This window comes from Sciurus carolinensis, chromosome 4 (assembly GCF_902686445.1).
Source record: "Sciurus carolinensis chromosome 4, mSciCar1.2, whole genome shotgun sequence".
Taxonomy (NCBI): domain Eukaryota; kingdom Metazoa; phylum Chordata; class Mammalia; order Rodentia; family Sciuridae; genus Sciurus; species Sciurus carolinensis.
Genome location: NC_062216.1, coordinates 42634624 through 42660650, shown reverse-complemented (window position 1 = coordinate 42660650; position 26027 = coordinate 42634624). Strand labels below are relative to the sequence as shown.

The following is a 26027-nucleotide window of genomic DNA, read 5'->3' as shown; positions in this document are numbered from 1 at the left end:
TCAAAGAAATCTTGGTTTGACACGGCCTTTTCACTTCATTCCTTTGGAATTTCAGATACCAGCAAAGTTAAAAAAAAGAAAAGAAAAAGTGCTCACAAGATCTGAAAGCGCATATCAGAAATAGAAGTGCTTAAGTGGACACAATGACTCAGTAATAAACTAAACCTGTCTCCATACCTTGGGCCAGAAGAGCTTCCAGGTGGCGGTTAACAGGTGCCACACCTGCTGGATTTCAACTCATCTGCTTATAATCAAACCACCATCTGTTTTCACTACATAGCTATGGTGTATCAGAGTTTAAAGTCAAATAGGACATACAGCGATCCTTTTGCATTAGCCACCAGATAGGGTGTTTCCTCTGTTTAGAAAAACCAAAAAGAAGTCCAAATAGTGTGCACTCTTGTTGGCCACCATGAATGAGGTGAGGTGAGGACAGATGGGAGGGAATGGGAGAGGAGAAAGGAAGAAAATGGATCAGATGGGCAGCGGGTAGTTTACTGCTGTTATTCCAGCAGTCCAAAGCTGCAGGCCCAGCCCCAGACAGTGACATCAGCCTGCAGCTGTGCAGAGACCTTTGCTCTGTTTACTGGACTGGGTGTGCTGTGTGGAGAACAGCTGGGGCGCAATTCTCACTCACACAAATGGCTGCAGTTTGAATCCACTTCCCTGGGCTCTAAGGAAACATTCATCTGGCATGAGGACTCCAGAGCTACTTTTAAAGGGATGCACGTGTAAATACTGTACAAAGCATTTGCAGAGTGCTTCTTCTCTGCAGGGACACACTGTGGGAGGAGGGAGTGGAGGGATGTCACCCCATGATTTAAGGCCATGGACTTTCCCTGGTACTTAGCACAGCACAGGAGAGATTTATAATATGCCTGTGCTGCCTCCCACACCCGTCCCTCAGTCTACCCTCTTCTTGCTTATTCTCCCGTTCAGTTCATCAGACAACTGACATTTTAAAGAAGTTACTAACATGAACACGAAATCCACTTGCTGAAGCGAAGGAGTCCTTTAATCCTTGTTTCAATTGTTCTTAGATGATTTTTTAAGAAAAGCACAATATGCTTAAAGCCACCAGGGCCCATAGCATAGGAGAGCCGATTATGACTTCTGTACACACACATGTGAACTATGAGGCCTTGCTATGGCTATCTTCCTAAAAATGAGGAAAATGGCTTTCAGAATTACAGAAAAGCACCAGCTTATTTAAAGAGTCATCTCTAAAATGTAACACCTATTAAAGAGCAGAAGTAGATACTTTCATCCTGGGGTAAACCAACCCCACGAAGAATTCTAGGCTGAGGACAGAACAGGAAAAACTTAGAGAGCTGCCCGGACTCTCTAAAAACTTAAGAGAGTCTGCATGAGCTGCCTGAGCTACCCGATCAAGGGAAAAACTTTTCCTAAGAAGTGGAGAAATGCCTGAAGTTTTGCTTTTCAAACAATTATCTGGATGACATCTAGAAAAGGTGCCATGCCACAGTCAATAACCTCAGGAAAACAGCGAGATTCAACCCTGGTCCTTTAGCAGCTGTTCCTATGGAGCAAGAGTCTTCACAGGTTTTTGTAAGAGGGGATGATTAGATTTATTTTAATCTCACAGAGGCAAGTTTCCCTTTGTTGACTGATAAATGTTCTGTTTAAAGAGGAGAACCATATACATTCATGGCCTGAAAATATTCTTTTCAAATGATATGGAGTTTTTTTAACTTTCATTTCACAGAAGCATGTTCCATTATGAGAAAACAGCAAAAAGAAATTTTTTTTTAAAGCTCAAGATCATAAGTAAATACCTTAAGAGAATACAGCCAGAATACTTAGGTTGAAATCTGTCACACCATTCATCTATGTGATTTGAGCAAATTACTTAAACTTTTCAAGCCTACATTTCCTCATCTCTTAAATGGAGGTAATACCAGTGTTTCCCTTGTGGGATTAAATAGGCTAACACATGACGTGCCTGGCCCTGTGCCCGACTTGAGAGTGTGATAAACGTTACTGAGTTATTTCTAGCTGATTCAAATGTGTTTGGAGGGTCCTCAAAGACATGCTTGGGATTCTGTAACAGTTAAAGAGGCATATTTCTTGTTTGGATTTCAAAGAAAGGTAAATATGCATATATGCCCACCACAGATGATAGGGAGCTAGTGTAGTAGTGTACCTCCATCTCAAACCTTCAGCGACTACGGTTGCTCTTGACATTATCCACAATAGAATTTTCCTAATTTTGGTGAATTTTTTGTTTGTTTGTTTGGTAAATCAGATCTAAAGTATAAGAAATACTAGGAAAAGTAAATGGTGAGGAGGAGGTTCACAAGGAAGGTAAGGCAAATTGTCATGGTGCTACCTAAGCAAGAAAAGAGACAAACAGGAAAACGAGATTTTGACTTCTCCAACTGCAGATGCACACCTTCCCTAGGTCCTGGCAAGCCCAGTGAGCTCTTCTCTGCACCACCCAGGAGGTAAGTGAGATGCCTGGGTCCAACTCTGCTGGCCTGCTTTGGATCCCTCTCTCAATCTCTTTGGCTGCCTAGGAAACAAGCCACCTACTCTTAGTTCTGATCTCCTTCACTCCTTTCTCGAACAGCACACGGTCAGTGTAATTCTCAGTACACTTTGTCCCACCTTCAGAACCAAGAACAGAGATACTACTACTTTCCTGCAGTAGTGTGATTACTTTATAACATTGTACTATGAACAGAAATTCTACTGGACCCTTCCAGGGTCAGCAATGATGTTGGTGACTCTCTTAGAGCAGGGTACAGTCATAAAACTGTAGGTAGTAATATTCATCAAAGTATCCAATAAGCACTTTTTTTGGGGGGGGGGCGGGTACCAGGGATTGAACCTATGGGTGCTTAACCACTAAGCCACGTCCCCAGCCCTTTTAAAATATTTTATTTAGAAGCAGTCTCACTGAGTTACTTAGGGCCTCACAAAATTGCTGAGGCTAGCTTTGAACTCATAATCCTCCTGCCTCAGTCTGAAAAGCAAACTGATACTTTGTGGGAAGGCAGTCTTCTGTAGAAGAACAAAGGGTGAGGCCTAGACTACCTGACATACAGGCTTTTCTAACTTCCTGGGCTTCCAGGAACTGATTAGCAAGGTAAGAATAAATGCCATCTGTTCTGTCAACCTTATAGTTTATTGAGAAGAAAGTGAAATACCTGGTTACTGTTAAACTTTGTAGAAAGTCTTCACAGACTGTCTATGGAATCATACCTAATTCACAAGAGCTCCAGGTTTTGCTTCCCTGAAGATACTTTTTTTTTTTCTCCTTCACCTGACTAAGAAATCTGGCAGACACGTGGAAGACAAGGGTTTTTTGCAAATTTTAGATTTAGCTGCAAATGGTTTTCTCATTGCTCTTGGGCATTACATTCAAAGTCTTCAACTGATCATAAATTACAAGGAATCAATTTTTACAAGATGTCTGTACTATCACATCAACTCTCCCATAAATAAGACCCCTCTACCTTTAAAACTCAGTTCAGACTTTACAAAGAGCTCTCAGGTTAATTTTTTCATATAATAATGATTTGAGTTGATAAATAGCTATTACCACAAATCTTATTTTACCAAAGAGGGGCTGATGGCAGACTTGGGTGGAGAACTCAAGTCTTTGAGTTCTACAGCACAAAACACCAAACAAGATCTGACACACTATTTCCCAAACCTGAGATGCAGAAGAAGTTAACTCAGACCAAGAATGGACACCTCAGGGAATTAGGGCTTCATTATCTTGGGGAGGTGCTGAAGGACTGAAAGATTGTCAGGTTAAAAATGATCTTTTTTTTTCTTCTCCCTCCCCCTACTCCGATTAGTCCTGACAAAGCCTTACTGGCAGGCGGGTGATGGTCTGGCCCAATCGGCCAGCCTATCATCCACCTCCTGACACAGGGCCAGCTGGGCCTCCACACAGCCTGCAGGTTCTTCCTGCCAGAGCTCTTCCTCCCACCCCTGAAGACAAGACTGAAAAGGCTTTGCTGGTTTTCAGCTCATTCCGTGGCTGACGGGTTGCAAAACAGATGCTCTTCTTTTCACAACAGCAGATCTCCTATGTGCAAATGAAAACATCTAGGAATGAAAGTGGATCCCAGACCAAAGCATGGCTTGGAAACTGGCAATGTGCTCCACAGTGCCGGCCTGAAGAGGAGAAGTTTGACTTTGAAGAAACCACGCTTCAATCAAGAGAATTAATTTAGTGTTAATAAGAAGGTGATTTCAAGTCAGTCACTCGCACCTCTGCCTCTCCTCCTCCCTGAGGAATCATTTTTAGGGTGCAAGGGTAATCAGAACTGGTAAAAGTCTGCATCATGCATGAAATCTGGAAGCCCGTTGACAGGAATGGACTCAATTCAGTTCGAGTGAGGTGATATCACTCTTACTATGCTTACTTGATTTTTAAAAATATTTTAACATTAAAAAAAAAAAAACAACTTTCTAGATAGCTAGTGTATTGTCAAAGTATAGTCCTGGGAGCACCTGTGTCAAAATCAACTGGGTAATTACACAGATTCCTGGGCACCAACCCAAGTCCACTGAGTCAGAATCAATGGGCGTGAGAACTGGGAGTCTCATTTAACCAGGTCTATTTCATTACACAATGCAGTTTGAGAACAGCTCTAGACAAATGATGCTAAATTAGGCAAATCGAAAGTGAGAGTCTGGAGTTAAGACAAGAACAAGAACAAAGAGGAACACTCAACAGGCTTTGAAAAACAGACACCAGTGGTAACATTTTACATCACTGCAGGTCAAAGAACATGGCTTTTTACTTACAAATACAGCTTGTCAAAGCCCAAATTTAGGACAGATATAGGTAAGAATGAGTTCAATTTGAGGTGTCTACCAACTCCATCTTCAAACAACTCAGATAAAGTGCTCTGCTTGGTGTACACTGTTTTCATTTTTCTGATAGACATTTCGTTAATGCTACTTAAAAAAAAAAACACTTCTGAAATTTTGTAACTCAGAAACTGACTTAGCCACATGAAGAGTTTTTAAGTTACATTAAGTGCACAGCCTTGTTAAACCAAAATTATAGCCAGAACTGGAAAAAATTAACACATTCCATGGGGTGTGAGGTAGTCTGAAATTCAGGAACACTGGGTAAGTGTTGATCTGTTCACTACTTTTGACAAGTTACTTTTTAAAAGCAGATAACAAGACATTCTAATTTAATAATATGTACTTCTTAAACTTTCCATCAGAAGAGTTTCAAAAATAGTTATCAATGCAAACTAATGTTTATTTCAAACAATTTTCCAATGTTGTTTATAAAGCTTTTCCTGTTGTGATTCACAGGAAATTGGTGATCTATTTGGATTTTTAATCCAAGATCTTTACTTCTAAGCAATTTGGCCTTAGGAAAGCCTTCACTTTTGAGCTTCAATTTCTTTTTTCTTTCTTTATAAAATGAAAACTACTTATAGCTAAACATTCTTGTTAAGAATAAATAATAAATGTTACTATCATACCCATCTCATAATTTTTACACAGAGGGCAAAATTAACGAATCTTTTACATATAATGGGAATTACAGAAGCATTTAGTGAACTAAGGGTTAAAACCCCATTTGGTTCATGAAAATAGAAACAAGCAGGACAAATATAAAATGATACGAGAGTAGGTTAAGCTGATTGTTCTTATGGCTGAAAAAATAATTTTGAATACAAAATACTTTTCTCTACTGACATACATTAAAAGGTGTGATCCCAAGGATTGACATTAATAAAGAGCAACAGGAACCCCAACAGATCACAATGATGGCCCTCTATACACCATTTTTCATTCAACGTGGCTCTAGAATCAGACGACACATTTACCCTCTCTCTGAGGCAAAATGTCTGCTGTGGATGTAGACCATTAAATTAAAGTATTTCAAAATGATCTACTAATTAACTGGGATCATCAGACACAAATTGTGTCCAAGAAAGTTATATTTTACACTATTATCATTATTAATATTATTATTCATTTCTAAAGACAGAAATGTTCTCAAAACAGTTCATAGGGGCTGGAGTTGTGGCTCAGGGGTAGAGCACTTGCCCGGCATGTGTGAGGCCATGGGTTCAATTCTCAGCACCACATATAAATAAGTAAAATAAAAATATCCATCGACAACCAAAAAAATACTTAAAAAAAAAAAAAAACCCAGTTCATAGGAAAACATTTGTGTACAAAACCCATCAAATATTTGTGTACCACCAGGAGAAAACCCCCTTTCCCAAGCTCCCATCCTCAGTCGCTACTAAATCTACTCATTCACTATGGTGTACGTACTGGGAATGGGCTAGGCACAAGGTCCAGAACTACAACATTAAAAAAAAAAAAAAAATGAAGGAGATAGTGATTTTGCCTTTGAAGAGCTCATAGTTCTGGATGGCAGGAGGAGAGCAGAGTGGAATACAGTACCTTGAAGGGCACAGGAACAGTGAAATTACTAGCTTAAAAGATCGGGGTGAAACTACCCTGAAGCCAAGGTATTTTAGCTGGGACTAACATGAGTAAATGAAGAGACAAGAATAGAAGGGTGGCAGAAAGAGGAGAGAGCGCTGCAGGCAGAGAGAATAACAGGCAGGAGCGGTAGATGGAGGTTGAGTGAACACGGGCCGGGGCCAGGGAAGGAGGTGTGAAGCAAGGAAAAGAGCGCTCAGTTGTGGAGCCAGGCTGGTGGTGTGCTTCATTCAGTAGGTCTGGACCTTTTCCTGGAGCCAGAACAGTCACTTATTTGTTAAAAATGTCCAGTAGACGACACAGGTCAGATTTGTAAGTACAGTATTGACAGCATGGGGGGAATAGGGTTGGGGCCGAGAAGCAAGGTGACCTATTAGGCGGCCGCTGCAATACCTTCAAGGTAAGAAATTATGGAGCTTATATTAGAGCAGTGGCGACCAGCGTGCTGGGGAAGAATGGTTTCAGTGGTACTTAGGACACAGACTGCCACGCAGGTAGAGGACGGGAAAAGGAACGTGATCAGTCGTCGGCTTGAGTGGGAAATGAATCAGGAATGCCACCACAGGCTGAGGGACAGACTAACGGATGGGTCTGAACAAGGGGAGACTGCAGAGGATCAGGAAGCCTAAGAAGGACTGGCTCACCTAGAGGCAGCCCTGAAGGGAGAAGAACACACCGGCAGCTTAGGAAGGAGAGGACTAGGAAAATACACCCGTGAGTCATGGTTGTAGAGTACAGAGGTGAAGCCAGGGAAATTGATGAGAAAATCCACCAGCTACAATGCTATTTAAGAGGTACGTGAATCTATGCTAAATCCACTTGACAGATTTTCCCATAATGCAGGCTATCAGGCAAAATGGACCTGTTAAGTTAAAAAGATCAGAGGATACATACAGTAACAAGGACGCAATGTTAAAACATCATACTGTGTGAAAGAAGCCTGACATGAACATACTGCGAATTTCCATTTACACAAAGTTCTAGAATAGACACAACTAATAACCCATGTTGATAAAAATCTGTGTTTGCTTCCGAAGGATGGAGAAATATCCCTGGAATAGAGCACAAGAGATTTCCTGGGATCCCAGAAATGTTCTATGTCTTGAAAAGGGTATAGGTTTTCTGATAATATGTTTATCAAAACCAATGGATGCTATAGTGAATGGGGTAGTTTTCCTAATTTCTCTTTCTGAAGATTCATCACTTATGTATAAAAATGCATTAGATTTATGAGCATTGATCTTATATCCCGCTACTTTACTGAATTCACTTATGAGTTCTAAAAGTTTTCTGGTGGAATTTCCTGGTTCCTCTAAGTATATAATCATATCATCAGCAAATAGGGATAGTTTGAGTTCTTCTTTTCCTATTCGTATCCCTTTAATTTCTTTGGTCTGTCTAATTGCTCTGGCTAGAGTTTCAAGGACGATATTGAATAGAAGTGGTGAAAGAGGGCATCCTTGCCTTGTTCCAGTTTTTAGGGGGAATGCTTTCAGTTTTTCACCATTTAGAATGATATTAGCCATGGGCTTAGCATAGATGGCCTTTACAATGTTAAGGAATGTTCCCACTATCCCTATTTTTTCTAGTGTTTTGAGCATGAAGGGGTGCTGTATTTTATCAAATGCTTTTTTCTGCATCTATTGAACTTGGGAATCAATCTCACAAAAGAGGTGAAAGACCTCTACAATGAGAACTATAGAACACTAAAGAAAGAAATTAAAGAAAACCTTAGAAGATGGAAAGATCTCCCATGTTCTTGGATAGGAAGAATTGATATTGTCAAAATGGTTATACTACCAAAAGTGCTATACAGATTCAATGCAATTCCAATTAAAATCCCAATGATGTACCTTACAGAAATAGAGCAAGCAATTATGAAATTCATCTGGAAGAATAAAAAACCCAGAATAGCTAAAGCAATCCTTGGCAGAAAGAGTGAAGCAGGGGGTATCGCAATACCAGTTCTTCAACTCTACTACAAAGCAATAGTAACATAAACGGCATGATATTGGTACCAAAATAGAAAGGTGGATCAATGGTACAGAATAGAGGACACGGACACAAACCCAAATAAATACAATTTTCTCATACTAGACAAAGGGACCAAAAATATGCAATGGAGAAAAGATAGCCTCTTCAACAAATGGTGCTGGGAGAATTGGAAATCCATATGCAACAGAATGAAACTAAACCAATATCTCTCACCATGCACGAAACTAAACTCAAAATGGATTAAGGACCTCGGAATCAGACCAGAGACCTTGCATCTTATAGAAGAAAAAGTAGGTCCAGAGCTTCAACATGTCGGCTTAGGACCAGACTTCCTCAACAGGACTCCCATAGCACAAGAAATAAAAGCAAGAATCAATAACTGGGATAGATTCAAACTAAAAAGCTTTCTCTCAGCAAAGGAAACTATCAGCAATGCGAAGAAAGAGCCTACAGAGTGGGAGAAAATCTTTGCCAATCATACTTCAGAGAGAGCACTAATCTCCAGAATCTATAAAGAACTCAAAAAACTCTACACCAAGAATGCAAATAATCCAATCGATAAATGGGCTAAGGAAATGAATAGACACTTCACAGAAGAAGATCTACAAGCAATCAACAAACATGGAAAAATGTTCAACATCTCTAGTAATAAGAGAAATGCAAATCAAAACCACCCTAAGATTCCATCTCACCCCAATTAGAATGGTGATTATCAAGAATACAAGCAACAACAGGTGTTGGCGAGGATGTGGGGAGAAAGGTACACTCATACATTGCTGGTGGGGCTGCAAATTAGTGCAACCACTCTGGAAAGCAGTGTGGAGACTCCTTAGAAAACTTGGAATGGAACCACCATTTGACCCAGCTATCCCACTCCTTGGCCTATACCCAAAGGACTTAAAATCAGCATACTACAGAGATACAGCCACATCAATGTTCATAGCTGCTCAGTTCACAATAGCCAGATTGTGGAACCAACCTAGATGTCCTCCAATTGAATGGATACAGAAACTGTGGTATATATATACAATGGTATATTACTCAGCCATAAAGAATGATAAAATTATGGCATTTGCAGGCAAATGGATGACATTGGAGAATATCATGCTAAGTGAGATAAGCCAATCTCAAAAAACCAAAGGACGAATGATATCGCTAATAAGTGGATGATGACACATAATGGGGGGTGGGAGGGGTTAGTGTTAGGGTTAGAGTTAGGTTTAGGGAGGGGGGCAAGAATGGAGGAAGGAAGGATTTTTCCCTATACAGAGGGAAAAGAGGAGTGGGAGGGGTAGGGGGGAAGGGAAAAAATAACAGAATGAATCAAACAACATTACCCTGTGTAAATTTATGATTACACAAATGGTATACCTTTACGCCATGTACAGACAGAGAAACAACATGTATCCCATTTGTTTACAATAAAAAAAAAAAAAAAAAAAGATGGATGGGCTGGGGTTGGGCTCAGTGGTGGAGCGCTTGCCTAGCATGTGTGAGGCACTGGGTTCGATTCTCAGCACCACATACAAATAAATAAATAAAGGTTCATCAACAACTAAAAAAGAAAAAAAATTTTAAAAATCCAATGGAATAGGAATGTCGCTGTATGTAAATTATACCTAAATTTAAAAATCAGAGCACAAAGCTGTATGTATTCCTATAAACAAAGACAAGGAACTATGCAAATATAAAAGTTACATCTGGATAGTGGAGCTAAGGGTTATTTTCTTCTTGCTTAAAAATTTTCTTTTCATTCAAGGTTCTTAAATTGGAAAAAAAAAAGGAACTTTAAAACCTCAAATGCCAATAAATATTTATCAATTACTCAGGAAAATGGGAAGCACATTATAATCCTCCTCCCCCCACACAGGAAGCAGGGAAGAATCTCTGCCATGTAGGGCTTTACTGTCTGAAGATAAGAGGGAAATAGAAGTTAGAGCAGATACATCAGTGTAAAATATCAAGGGATCACTGGAGTGAGGGAAGCCCCATGGTTTTTTCCTGGGCTTCTCTGAGGAGTTATTGCAGAAGCAAATAGCAAATCCTTCCACGAGGGTGTGTGGCTCAGATGGCAGAAACATGGAGGCTACGGTCGAGGGAAGCTGCCCTCGCTTGGCAGAGTGCACACGTGAGATGGCCGTGAGAAAGTCAATGGTAGGGACAAAATGAGCCTGTCAGATTCTCAAGGTCAAAAGCACAGCTCTACTTGGGTTTTGGTGCCTCTGACTTAAGGGTTGTCTTTCATTCTCTGCAGTGCTTAGTAGTTTGGGAACCTGGTCTCAGTTTTCATAGAGAAGGTAAAGAAAAATGACCCCACATCATTCTGGAGGGAAAGGTGGATGCTGGGATGATGAGGATGATGGCAGCTCTCCTGGCATCTCCTGCCATGGGCCAGGTACTACGCCACTGCTTCTCATATATTACTATTTTATTCATGCTCCTCAACAGTCCAGCAAAATATAGACTTTCATATCACCAACAAAGAATCTATACTCAAAGAAGTCAGGTAACGTGTAAATAGGAGTGGAAGGACAAAAACCTAGGCTACTATCTCCACACACCAAACTTTCCATCAGGAAAAGATGAGTGGCCAGGTCTCACTTCCATTTGTGTCTAAGGAGCCTGTCCTGAGGTATTTATGATACATTTCATCTAATTACTATTCCTTTCCACAGTATGGTTTATGCCCTTACGAAATGGCAAATGTGGTCAATCACTACCCGCCTGTAAAACTGCATATATCTTAATACCTTTTATTTAATGGCAGTTAACACTTGGTGCTAGACACTTCACAATGTATCACTACCCCACGTGATCCTCACAACCACCCTTGGGGCAGACAATCACTACTGCCATTTTACAGAGAATGAAACTGGGACAGCAGGAATAGAATGTGACTTGCTCTAGGTCATCCAGTTACTAAGGATTTGAAGCAGGATACACAACAATACAATCCTCAGTGCTCTACTGCCTCAAATTTTAAAACTGAGCTTTAAACTGTGTTATGCAAACCTACCATTTTCCATCTCAGTTCAGGCTAAAACCAACGATCCAGCTGGATGCTCTGAGATGTTCTTCCTGGCCAGTTTCATCACGAGTGTTTAAGGAATAATCTTCTCTCCCCTGACAGAACCAAACCCTTTCCAAAATATTTTAGGCAGCTACTTGAGCAATTCTGCTGGATTCAACAGTAGCAATGGCACATAGCCGGAGAGGAGCCTTGAGTGACAGAAAGATCTGACTAGGCTACCCACTGCATCCTGACACTCTGGCGGCAGCAGCAGGAAAAGCACACCAGGACACACTCGCACTATCACAGACGGAAGGTGAGAGTGGGTACAAACGGACAGCTACTTCCTGACTGTGATTGACTGGAGGTGCCAAGTACTCACCCCGGTTTAAATTGCTTCGTTGTGCCATTCACTAAAAGTCAAAAAGAGAAGCCAACATTCAAGCAGAGTGAATGAGCACAGTGTCCGTTCTTGTTCCTACCTTGCCTTGAAGAGAGGCTGAAATGTGAAACACTAGGTAGGCTCAGCTCCCCTGTCACTGGGGCACAATGAGTGCTGAAACACATAGAGGCCTCTTTCCTGATGTTCTAACTCTGTATCCATTACATTATTTAAGGCACAAATTGCAAATTAAGCTGGTCATTTGTGTAATCGAAAGGGCAGCAGTTGGGTAACACCACAGGAAGCCCTCAAAGTCCCTGAGGCTGGAACACCTCTCAGCTGTGGTTTCCTTGAATACTTTCACTAGAACTGTCAAGTCTTCAGGGTTCTGAAGTTTCATGTGTCTTAAAATTACTTTCCCATAAAGGGTCCTTCATTTCCATAGCCTAAAACAAGGTCAAGACTATTGCCTTGGCCAGGTATTATGAATCAAAAGGGCTAGCCAAGAGTCTGGCCTCCCTCTTCTAGGAGGGTGGAAAGAGAAAAGAAACATGAAGAGCAAGTCTTGACCCCATAGGCACTGCCCCTTGATTCTCGCTCTGGTTGGACTTTGGGTGGTAACAGTGGGTTGTTTCAAGTGAGTTTCACTCCAGCAAATTAGATTGGGAATTCTTACACTCTGGTCTTGTCCAGAGAAAAACAGGAAGATTCTCTTGGAACTAGATAAGCATAATTTGCCTTGTTAGCTGTTACCTCTGTATTACTTATACTCATACCTACCCATGCTTCCAGTGGAGACTGTTGGCACACACAGAAAACTGTGAAGGTCAAGGAAGGTAGCCTTTGGATGGACAACTCCAGGCATGGTTGGTGCTAAAGTAGGAAGCCAGTTCTCTAGACTGAGAAGTTCCCACAAACAGAGGACTCCTAGGCAGTCCAGCTCATGCCAACACAGTAGCTGAGGTACAAAAGGCAGTACTGTCTCTGTCCCAGGAACCCTGAGGACCTCTAGGACAGACCTAAACTAAAATAGTCTTGCCTTGAACAGCCAGAGTGGGTGGGGAGCCTTTCAGACATGGCTCCCTATGGAGCTGGGCAATTATTCACCCTCAGCACCGTCCAAATCATAAGATCAGCATAGAATGTGCCTTTTACAGATGGATGGTCCTGATGAGCAGCATCCTTTTAACTTTATACTCACCACTCACAAGCCACCCCTAGAAAGTGTAATGTAATTGCTGTTATCAGACGGGATTTCTTTAATGCTCTTTAATATGAAAAGGGGTTCGGAAAAAGAAAAAAGAGGATGGAATTATTTAACAGGAATTGAAGCAATTAAAAAAAACGATTGTTCTGTCCCTCTCTCTTCAGCAAGAGACATGCTTTGGTCATCAGAGGCTCTGCTAGGCTTAGTGAGATCAGTGCCAGGAATTCTGTGAACTTGAGGTCAAGCTGCCAAGATTCAAAAGAAATGTCGACAGTAAGTGTTTGCACAGATACTGGAGTGGGAGAGCTGACGGCCGCCAGCATGCAACTCCAGCCACAGTGCAGACAGGAAGTCCAAATTCTCCAAACTTTCCCTCACCCCATACAATGTACCACCACCACCACAAAAAAAAAAAAAAAAAGAAAAAAAGGCTCTTACCTAGCTCTCCCCGGAGGTTAACGAGTTCTTGAGATAGGGTTTTGTGTTGTTTCAGTGCTTCCTCCCGCTGTGGAAAACACACATCAAGTTACTAATGTTTTCAAGAGGGTCCCTTTCAGTAAGGTACACATTTGTTATCACTAAGAAAATGAGACCCAGGATCGGGAAGCCAAGATGTGAATCATTTCAGCTAATTGCGTGTGTTGTTTAAAAAAATACACAGATGTCCCTTAGTTGTGAAGGAAACCCGTGTTTCAAAAATCTGTATTTTCTCAGGTCCCAGTAAAACTTTCCTTTGAGGAACTGAATTGTTCATTTAAAAAATATTTGCTTAGATCCATTGCTTCTGGGCTGATCTGTACAGCCTTTCAGCTAATGCATAGTGTACTTAGGACAAAACACATTCTCCTCTCCAAGGGCAATAAAGGCCTAATCAGTTTAAGATAAATATTTAATGTTTTAAACATAGGCACTTATATGTACTTTGTCCTATACTCGCAAATAAAGTTTTGTGACGAAGGCAATCCTTTACTTCTGAAAGGAAGACAAAAAAAAAGTTTGTTACAAAGCTACAACAACAACAAAAAATCAGTTAAAGACAAATTGTTTTTATCCAGCTACACACTAGTTTTGAAGGCTTATTATATCTTGGGGCAGCTGTAATTCTAAAGAGATGTTAAAGAAATGAAGCAAAGGAAACAGGCAGCTGTTTCAGCACTAAAAAAAAAAAAAAAAAAAGCAATGATCAACTTTGTGATACAGAATAATTTTCAAGTTCCCAGCAACTCGTAGCAATCACACATCCACACATACTTACAATACAGTCATCATTCACAGTTCCTTACAAGGTAGATTCCCTGGTATCACAGCGTAACTAAGGAAGATGTACCATTTCCAAGCTCTGTGAAAATGCCCTCACTAGGATCGCCCCAGAGGTAGCTCCCACTGCATCTTGATTGCAGTACTGCAGAGATCATAAGATCCAGCCTTTGCAGGCACAAGTTGCTTGTCATTCAAAGCATTTCCCCGATTCCAGACACCCTCTGCCGTATTCCCTGACATTCTTCCAGAAAAGCACTATAAACAAATACTAATTACCCTTGTTGCAGCACATGGAGAATAGAGGCACATTTTGCTGCTGGGGCAGCCCATTTTCCAGCTTGTCTCCAACTCCCCACCCCCTACACTGTCCAAGAAGTGCACAGGTGGCCACCCACCAGTCGGGTCTGTCTACATTCAAAGCTCTACCAGGAGGAGCGCCATTGGCCCTGGTGGCCTTCCTGAACGTCCTGCAGGTTACCGTATGCCTTAGACTCCTCTCTCCCCACAGAAGCTGATACTGCAGCTTCTGCCTTTGGCACAAGCAGTCTGCGATTACTTAAAGCCACAGCCCTTCATTTATGAAAAACGAGAGCCAGACATTAGACTGATCGATTGCCACTTACTTAAATATCAGCTGGGATGGTGGAAACAAAAACTGACCCTCTCTGCATGGATAATGGAGTTATTTTTAGATTTGTGAGCCTCATTACTCCCCTCTCTAATTGAGGTCATTAGATTATCACACTTGCTAATAGAGAAGGGAAACCTGTTCCTCAAAACCCATATACTAAATGAGGTTATGAACTAGGCGAAGGGCAACAAATGGAGGCATGTTGTGTTGTAGAATTTTAAATGACGTTGTAAAACGAATGGTGTTTCTCTCAAAATTTGATTTGACTGCTTAGGACATGAACCACTGGGGATTTTTTTCCTCTTTTTTTATTGGTGCATTACAACTAAAAAACATAGTGGGATTTATTGTTACATTCTTTGCACATGTGCACAATATAAGTTTAGAGTGTGCTGATTCAAGATTTGGAGATCATGTCCATTTTATCGCTTTTATTTTGCACTAGTCTCTCACTACTTAGTTAAGGAAATTAATACTCCTATGAATGGAGAACAGTGACCAGGACTGAAGAAACATTTTATTCTAGCCTTAATGGCATCCTAAATGCCAGATTTTTAATAAAAATGTGATATTGTTTTGAAATAACAAATCAGTGATTCCAAACTTTAAAAATAATAAATAGGGCTGGGGGTGTAACTCAGTAGCAGAGGGCTTGCCTAGCATGGGTTTAATCTCTAGCACCATAAATTTAAAAAAGTAAATTTTCCAGACAATCCACTAGGATAATAATGGAAGAAATAATTTAAAAATACATATAATGTTCTTCTCTTAATTTCTGCCTTAGTTTTGTTTAGTAATCTAGTTCAGATAAAGAGCAGTAAATTTGTCCCTGAAGTGACAGGAAAATCAGAAGACAGCTTTACTAGATGCCACAAGTAATCCTGAAGCAGTCAGTGAACTTGCTTAAAGTTCACTTGCCAATAACAGCTGAGAGAAGGAATGGCAAGAAAATCAAAACATTTCTCAAATGTATGAAAACCTAAATTACAGATGGTATGATTTCAAAGAACAATTCTGTAGAAACCATTATGTTCTACCAAATACACACCAGGTGATATTTCTGGTCATTATTAAAGGGACTTGGGGAACAAGGAATTTCAGTACATGTGTGGACATTTCCCCAACTCCACTGCACTCCACTGTCTTGTCCTTGGTGTCTCAGAAGCCATTTACATCTTCCAAACTCTGCCACAGTAATGGCAAGAAAAGATCCTCTCCTGTCTCAATGGGGCTGTGCAAAAGTCAGTCAGTTCTTCCTTCATATAATGTGTCTTGAGGCTGATGTGCTTTTCTTGTGTGATACCTCCACTCTAGTCCTGATCCTTGCCAACCCAGTGCTCAACTATGGGAAGGACAGCTCTACTTTCAGAGGGCTTCTAAATTATTATTCCATAGTCTTTGTGCATATAAACTCCCTTGGTCAAAAGAGGCTCTCATTGACTGAAGTAGAAAAAACAGGACAGGGGTAAAGCTCAGTAGTAGAGCACTTACTCTGGGTTCAATCTCTAGCACCAAAACAAAACAAACAAACAAACAACAACAACAACAAAAAAAAAAACAGGCACTGAATTCTGTGCACCTCGCACCTGAACCACCCAGCTCCTGTCACTGCTTCTCTTCTGTGAAGGTCATTAGCAATGTGCCAGTATATGATGGAAGCACACCCACCTCCATTATCTTGTTGAAGCCCCCCTCTGGATGCCTGGCCTTCTTTACCTGACCTGTTACAGAAACCTTCTGTGAATGCTAAATGTCAGTCAGGGACATGATCCCCTACCCCAAATGTCTCAACAGGGCATTTAAGCTTGTGAACTGGTTGGCGAGTTATTACTCAGGACGAATTAACAAAGCATTTTTCATAGCGCATGCTTTAAGAAAAAATGTAAGAAACTTAAGACATTGTCCCTGCCTTTGAGGTGCCTGGGTCCTAGGTGGAACTAAAATGTCCAGGCCCAACTCTTTGGTTATCAATCAAAGCAGATGACCTCATCTGAGGGGAAGCAGTACAGAAATTGAAGACTTTAATCTTTATGTGAAATGCCAACCACAGGGCCCATACCATAGCAGACGCAAACTATGAGTTCATTTCTGCCTGACTTCACAGGTAGCTTGCCCTTTGAATATATTCATCTTTTACTTGTAGATGATAAAATATATTTTGTCAGATTCTGATTCACTGTTTTTCTTCAGATGTTCCAGATCAGTGTTTGTGTCTTAGCTAATGAACTCTTTATAGTCCATATAACAGGTTTATTTGATTCTCTGTTACTGTAACAACACGTGCGTGTGCGCACACACACACACATACATACACACAGTGGGAAAAGAGTAAAGGGGGAATCAGGATAGAAAGATGCTTTTATCCTTGTGCATTAAATATATGAAGTGCTCCAAGGAAAAAAAATGGATTCACCATAATTTAATTAGGGGTCCCTGGGACATAGGCACTTAGTGTCTGGCTGTGGTCCCATCAGTGTTCCTGAATTCTGCAAGCTACTGAGTAGCACCAACAGCATGGGATCTTGCAGGGGAAAAAAAAAAAAAAAAAAAAAAGTCACATCAGACAGCTCTGATGTGGCTATGTCTGACCTCCCCAAGAGTCACACAGTGAATTTGTCAGCATGGCTACTTTTTTTTTGGTCTGAGGCAATTTTACTTAAAGTAGATTCCTAGGATCACTAAAAATTCACCTTTGTTTAGTTGCTAGTCTAGGTTATATTTGAAGGCACTTAAAAAAATAATAGATTGTGGGGAGGAGAACTCAGTATTGTCTACGTTTACCTAGAAACCCACACAGACCCTTTTACAAAGACACTGGGATTACTATCATCACACTGTTAGTGACTTTGGCCATCAGGGTGGGGTACCGTCCAGTCATTCCAGGATGAACCAAGAATGGGAACAAAGTGAAGATAATAGTGTGTATTCTGAGAAAGAGCAGTTGTGACGTAAGTATCCAGAATAATGAGACATTTATTAGAACTTCTAATGAAGGTGTAAAGAAATGTGTCTGCACTGTTAAATACACTTGCAACAGAAGGATAAGGGATAGTTCTGGAACTCAATATATTCAACCATTTTTACTCATAATCTAATGTTTCAAAATCATTTAGAAAAGATTAGTAATTGCAAGATATAAAAGTGTGCACATACGGGCACACACATTTATATATATGTATATATGTACGCATTCATATTTATAGATACACACACGCACACGCACACACACTCTAAAGGGTTAAGGGAATTTTTTTAAGTTGCTTAACTTTCCATCTGGCTATGTCTTTTCTTTCCAACTGTTTTATACCTGTACTGTTTAGTACCTGTACATATTAGGCAATCAGTAAATATTTGCTGGTTATGAAAAGAGAAGGAGCAAAGAACATTTACATAAAGACTTCCTGTGTATCTTCCATCTGGGATTCCATCCTCTCTATTCATTAGTCCATTCACGAATACACTATCTCTATCACAGCTGCTGGGTGGGTTCCTAAGAACAAACTAGAGACAGATCCTGCTCTCAGTGAGCTTCCTATCTTAAAAAGCAGAAAAAAAGCACTAACTGGAAAACTATAAAGAATGAAAGAGAAGAAGAAATGCTGCTGGAATCTAGAGGGCGGACTGAAAGGGAACTGCAAGGCTGAGGAGTCTTCACCACAGAGGGAACCTCTGAGCTGGGTTCAGCAGAGTCACAATTACAAAGGTTTTAGGACCAACATGAAGGTGCAAGTGAAATTCATGTATGGTCAAAGTGTTCCTGGAACTCATTCATGCTGTGGACTATCAAAGCATCTCTCAGTGTGTCCAACCCAGTGAATTTTTAATCTAGTGTTGGACTTGTTCTTTCCACAAGTGAGCATCTAATAAATTATTTCACTTGTGTTTAAAGAGCCAGATTTTTTGAGAAGAAAAGTATCTTCAAACACTAAGATTGAATATAACATAGACTGTTGATGCCATAAGGGACTAAAACTCAGGGCCTGAGAAGATGCCTGAAGAGCAGGCTCCTGTCTCTCATCTCAAGTCATGTCTGGGCTTCTGGCCACTAAGGAAGACAGCATTGCCTTCTTCACCTAATTTGTGTTTTTACTTTGGTTGTTGGCATAACAAATCTGTGTAAATTAAATGCAGGTGGTGACATGAGAATGCTGTTTTAAAAAAAAAAAAAAAAAATGTCCTGAACATGTGCGTAGGTCTTAGAGGGGAGAACAGTGAAGTTGTGAGTGTTGTTTGGGAGAAAGCTTACAAGCAGCAAGGCTGGTTATGAAGTTGCTATCAGAACCCAGGGACAGTTAGTTGTTCAGGGGCTGAACAAGGACAACAATTGATAGGAATGGCAAAGATGGGATGAAGGGGAGAAACCCAAGTTGAGAGCTCATAGGACCTAATGATTGACTTCACGTGGGAGGTAAAGGAGAGCAGAGAGTTGAAGATGGTGCTGTAAAGGCTGCACACACTAAAACAAAACATTTGGTTTATCTCTAAATAAAAAGTTAAATGCCCCCTATGTAGTTTCTAATTTATCCTACTTGGTTATATAAACAAATTCTTCAGTTCCTTCCTTACATGTTAAAGAGAAGCAAAAATACTATATACTACTATAAGGAAAAAACTAGGTAAATGTCCCCTCCTCAGGGGGAAAAGATACACACACACACACACACACACACACACACACACAAAAGGGCCGGACATGTAGCTCTGGTAGAGTGCCTGATGAGCATGTGCAAGGCCCTGGGTTTGATCTCCAGCAAAACACACACACACACACACACACACACACACACACACACACGATATATATATATATATATATATATATATATATAGATAGATAGATATAGATATGTATATATATATTCACACACATGTGCACACACACACAGCTCACATATCATACATAACATTTTGTAGCTTTGTCTATAGATTTTATTATGGATATTATATAACCATAATATATTATGGATATTATATATTGTGTATAACAAATATAGTTATATAGACGAAACTGTAAAATATTCAGACTGCAAAATATTGGTCTAAACTATCAACTAGTGTGGTAGTTCTTCAAAGGCACAGGCCAAACTTTATTCACCTGCCTCCCCTCCCTGGGTAGGTATCCACATCACAGTGGCCTCTCTATTAAATCATTATGGGTTTGCTGCATTGAACTGCGCTACAGAACAGCTTTCTTCTTTTGAGAAAGGAGGTACCCATCTTCAAAATATATCTGAAGAGCTATGTCTGCTGTAGCAAATGTTCAGTTAAACTTGGTTTTCTTAATGAATTTTAACAAGTTCCTGAATTAACACCCCTGTAAGACTATCAGGGAACAATAAGTAAATAAGGAACATCTGCTTTGCTTCTGACATACCACAGATTATTTTAGGAATGGATAGAAACTTTGAAGAGTCTCCAGGTATGATTCTGGGAGTTACCTCAAAAAGAGTTATCTGACCCATAAATATAGTCAACCTCATTTTTCAAAGCATTAAATTAAGTATAATTTTGGAAAGCTGCATATAGTAAGACAAAAAAAAAAAAAAAAAAAAAAAAAAAGAATGAACTGGGGGGGAAAAGCTTAATGCTTTAAGAGTACCACAGGCAATTATCTTTTTTGATATCATCATTCTAATCAAGAGACTGGGAAGAAAAGGAAGTACTAAGAAAATATTTCCATCCCAAATTTCAGGGAGAAGAACTCAGGTATCAATTAGATAAACAAAAGCAAAATTGGAAGAACTATACCAGATCTTCCCACTCATTAACTCAAGCACACTCTCAAGGGCATGTGCCCCCAATCCTCCCCCATTTTGCCCCACCCCTGCCTCAGTGAGCAAGACCACCCAGAGTGGAGGGCACACATCCTTACCTCAGACAGGAGGTGCTGGATGACAACTGTCAATGCTTCAAACTTGACGTTTCCACAGGAAAGAAGCTGCTTGAGCTGCAGGATAAATCCACTCTGGTTTTCACATTTTGTTTTATATTGGGCCAATTCAAGAGTCTTTTCGGAGGACAGCACATCTGGAGATGTCTGTGTCTGGATGCAGGAACTCCGGGGAGTCTTTTGTCTGCCCTTTTCAACTGCAAGAGGAATTAATACAGGCACAAGGATGTGTGAGGTTAACTTTTTTAATCACTGCCACATGGGCTCAGAAACACCTAGATAAGCCACAGAAATGCACTGATGTCATGATTACACGAGGAACACATATGGATGAGAACAGGGTTAACCAAAGATGTAGGTGTTTGAAATTTGGAAACACAGACTACGGCTTCAGTTCTGACTTTCAAAGATTTGGAGCGGAAAATTATGCACATAAAACAAATACATCTAGCAACCCAGAAACATCAAAGTTGTGTATTAAAAAAATGTTGATTTCAGAGTTTTCAATTTTCCAGTTAAATTGGCAGAGAAACCTGATAGCGACTACTATTCTGATCACATAGGCTGAAAGAAACAAACAAATGACTGAACTTTAAAGAGCTTTCCTTCTCCTGTACATTTTGTACAAATGCCTCACCCTTTCCTTGAGGACGGCCCAGTCATTTCAAAGATTTATACTGCAGATGTGTAATTTCTGAGTCTCTAATAAGTCAGCACTTACATTGAAAATCTACTCACATTTTGCCCCCTTAAGTTCACTGTTAAGAAGAGATATGTGGTTGACCACACTATTCCATTTTCTACAAAATGCAAATTCGTTCTCCCCTCCCCTGACAAGCAGCCATAACCGGTGAAATATTTTTTAAAAGCACTTGCTAACACTACAAATCCACCTAAGATGTCACACTAAGTGATTCTTCACTTCCTATGCCACCGTGCCAGGGGAATAACTCTATTTTAAATGAAAAACTGTTCAGTTTTGGAACCATTCCAAATGTCCCAGTCACTTTAAATAATCAAACAGAATTGGAAAAACAGGAAACAAGCTGCTCAGCTTCTTGTAATAAACAGGCCAAATGATCAAAATGAATCTAAATCTGAAAAAAAGACAAATAAGGATGCTTCCTTATCCTGACAGGCATTCCCTTGTGGCATCTGTATTTTGTGGTAAACAAACCTAAGACAACTTCTAGCCGCCAGTGGTTTTCTCCAACTTTTCAGGGAGAAGCAAACCACTTCTGTGATTGTTTGAAGGAAAATAAACAAAGAAACTTGGTATTCATGTTCCAAGAACGAACGGCAAAGCACACTCAATACACTTTTCAAGTATAAAACAGAAAAAAGGCTTATTTCCTTTGGTTTTTATACATGGTTAAACAACTCATATTTGTATTAATACTTAATAATCCTCAGTTCTAAAATGACTAAAATATTGTGTTTTATGAATACTTGAAGAGAAGGGAAATCTACCCATTGTTCTTTATTGGCAATAAGTTTTGTTTGTTTTTTGGTACTGGGGATTTAACCTACGGTGCTTTGCCATGGAGCTATATCCCCAGCCTTTTTTATTCTGTATTTTGAGACAGGGCCTAACTAAGTTGCTAGGGCTGACCTCAAGTTTGCAATCCTCCTGCCTTATCCTCCCCAGTCCCTGGGACTGGCATGTGCCATTGTGCCTCGTTACTGGTAATAGCTATTAAGTTGCTTTTTAATAATTGCCACATCCCTAGCAGATGGGAAAAATATCCAACTTGAAACTGTCATGACAGTCCAGAAGAACAAATTATTAGAGAGTCACTATATAAATGAAACAATCCAAATATTTAACAATTGGTCAAAATATCTGGAATTAGTATTCCTTTATTTTATGTCATTTCCTAAAAGATTGAAGAAACTGTATTTGCCACATAATATACAATAATTACATTGGGATTTAGTTTAATATTCTCACTTTCCCTTTCTTTTTTGAAATGGGGGTCTCATGATGTTTTCCAGGTTGGCCTCAAACTCCTGGACTCAAGCAATCTTCCTGATTGCTTAGTTTCCTGAGTAGCTGGGACTTCCGGGGTTTGCTACCACCCTGGCTTCCCTTGTGATCCTCCCAGTAACCTAGATAGGGAAGGGAAGGCTTATGAATAAGGAAGAACTTCCCTAGGTGTAGACAGCCTCTGGGGGACAGACTGAGTCAGAATCCAGGCCTCTTAAGTCTCTACTGTTTCCACACACTTGGGAAAGTGGACTAGGTGCAGACATAACATATTATATAAACAGAAATTAAAATTTATGCAATTAACTAAATAAAATATTACTTTAGTGTATTCAGGTTATATACATGTCATTCTCCCGACCGAAGTCACTGTTATGTGTCCCAATGTTACTCATTTATATTTATTTTTGATACACTGCTTTATCATTTCTTGAGTCCTGATTCTTTCTAGAATTTCTCTCAAATGTTATTTAACACAGTTTTAAAACTGCCAGATGATAATTATTTACAAATCTGAGAACTTTTTAATATTAACATTTGAGAAAATACTAAGATTCTTGCTTTTTTGCTTATAAATGTATGACAAAAATATTGCAGAATACATACTAAAATGTTTACCTTTTGAGGTTAGGGAATAGGAACCAGAGAGGTAAAAGATGTCCTAAAGTTTTTTTTTTTTTTTTTTTTTTTTTTTTTAACTTTAAACCATAGGGTAAATGTATTACCTACCCAAAAATTAAATATAAAATTCAAATGTAGGGGCTGGGGTTGTGGCTCAGTGGTAGAGCACTTGCCTCAAATGTGTGAGGCACTAGGTTCAATCCTCGGCATCACATTAAAAAAAAAAAAATTAAATAAGTCAATATAATAAAGATATTATTTTTAAAAAATTAAAATGTAAACGTAATTATTTTTGAAAAAAAATGGTTAAATAAATTTGGAGCACTTAAATCCTTGTTTAACACTCAGTCATCAAGAAGGTATAATCTATTCAGAATGCTTCCTTGGGGAATAGACAGGCATCTAAATAACACAGGTTTTATTAGTGACCTGGAATACATTTATAATTAAGAAAGAAAGAACACACTGACATTATTCCAAGAGAACATGTCTTCATTTGTCCACAGTGCCCTCTACCTGGAGCTGGAAAAGCATGTTTTGACCTCAATCTTCTGCTCCACATACTGTGCTCCCTAAGGGCAAAACTGTACCACTAGGAAGCCGATGACCCAGTTTGCATATCTTTCCCTCTCCTCACTCCTGGTTCAACTGAAGATCAGGGATGATGCAGAAATCTCCGATGATGCTCAAAGCTCTAAGGCTCATATAAATAGGGTATTTCATAATACTGAAAAACCACGGGTTTCCCTTAAATCCTACAGGATCTGTTATTTACATGAAATTAAGCATAATAGAACCAAACTTTGCCCTCGCGTAATATGAGTCAAACTTTGCCCTTCTATCCTTACACACCCTTACATATTTATCGGGATATATTTTGATAATGCAACTGTATTTAAAAAAATAAGCTTGTTTTGTTTACTATATCTATTAACAGAACATGTTCTGATTTCAAATAATCAATTTAATAAGAAACCTTAAAATTAAATGTTAACTTCTACACCAATTCAGATTTCTCTCAACAAGGTAATTACCATGATCACTTCTAATCCACCTTCACAGGGATACATTCTAATGGAAACTGAAACCTCCATCAGGAGAACACTGGAATCAAAGATATTTGCTCAACTGAAACAGTGAAATAACAACACTTTTTGCCATCTTTGTTCTTTCAACTCGGAAACCTTAATGTAATAACTGTGAAACTAACCCAGTGAACTGATTTATCATCTTCTTAAGAAAGTAGTTGGGCAAGATAGTTTTTCAAACTCAAAATCACCCTGGTATACAGACTCCCATCTCAAGAACAAAAATATTTGCGAGAGACAAGTCATAAAGGAGTTGAGGACACATCCATCCTAAAGTTGAACAAGCCACACTTGTACTGAATCTGCTGGTTTTCCAAGTTATTAAAATCATGTTGGAACCAAGACTACTAAGAGTTTGCCTTGGGTTCCAAGAAACACAACACTAAACGCAAGATTCAGTAATGTTAACTAGTTTTACTTCTATACTTACTGACCCACTCACTTGCTCACCAAATATTTACCAAAATCTATCACGATAGCAATTAAAAAAAATTTGTAGTTGTAGGTGGGCAGAATGCCTTTGTTTGTTTTTTATGCTGTGCTAAGGATCCGAACCCAGTGCCTCACATGTGCTAGGCAAGCACTCTGCCACTGAGCTACAGCCTCAGCACCACCCCCATGACAGCACTGATGAGGTGTTAGTGACCCTGCCCTGGTGCCTTGGGGGCCAGGGAGACAGTGCTGCACCTGACTGACGCAGGTAGATACCTGAGACCCTGTTGAGTGTCATCTTCAACTATCAAACATCAACCTCGTTGTACACAGGTGACGGGCACTGGGTGATGTGTGCTACACAGTGCATTTAAAATCAGTGTTGTCTAATAAAATGTAGATCATGAATCTCTACCAGCCTGAGCAGACTGCCAATTTCCTTCTTTCTACCTTAATCCGAACCTATGAATCTAAAAGCTCCAATAAGGACACCCCCATACAATTTCTTTCAATCAGTGTTTCCTTATCATTTGATGATAGGTGTTTAACATGGGATTCTTCATGAGAACAAAGCATTAACATGGGAATTACTGGAAAATGTTTTCTAATAAGAGGAAGTATCAAGATATGAAACCCGATATCTACTGCACTTTCTATAAGTGTCTATGGGATGCCTTCCTAACAAACTGTTCCTTGCTCTCAAGATTAAGTTCTGTTTAGCAGAGACAGAAATATGCCAATAGCGGCAACATGATTTGATAATTAAGTACTAATCTATACGGTGTAGTGGGAACACAAGCAGGGAGACACCTAGATCTGGGGCTGAGCTCCCAGGGGCATAGTCTTTATGGACATTTGCACATCTGGCAGAGAGATAAGCAGAGGAGAATCAGGGTAAGGGCATTCCAGGTGGGTAAAATCAGCAAACACAAAGGCGTAGAGGATGCCCTGGTATCACGACTCAGGCAGCAATCCCAAAATTAAAGTAACATGAAACTGCTGGAGACATCAACAGGCAAGACAGCATGTGCACCATACAAGGTTTTATCTTGTAGGAGACAG

At 39.8% G+C, this 26027-nt stretch overlaps 1 protein-coding gene across 5 annotated transcripts in view; it reads right to left on the bottom strand.

Moving 5' to 3' along the window:
* Positions 1-26027, bottom strand: part of Mtus1 (microtubule associated scaffold protein 1) — a 145219-nt gene that overhangs the window by 14683 nt on the left and 104509 nt on the right. For 4 of the 5 annotated variants that reach the window (XM_047548322.1, XM_047548321.1, XM_047548323.1 and 1 more), the window contains 2 exons: positions 20820-21034; positions 13495-13561 (listed from right to left, as the gene is read on the bottom strand). In XM_047548322.1, coding sequence (XP_047404278.1) covers positions 13495-13561; positions 20820-21034 — 282 coding nt within the window. Of the gene's footprint in view, positions 1-13494; positions 13562-14592; positions 14712-20819; positions 21035-26027 lie in introns of those variants that run through there. The other variant, XM_047548325.1, reaches the window with a different exon arrangement.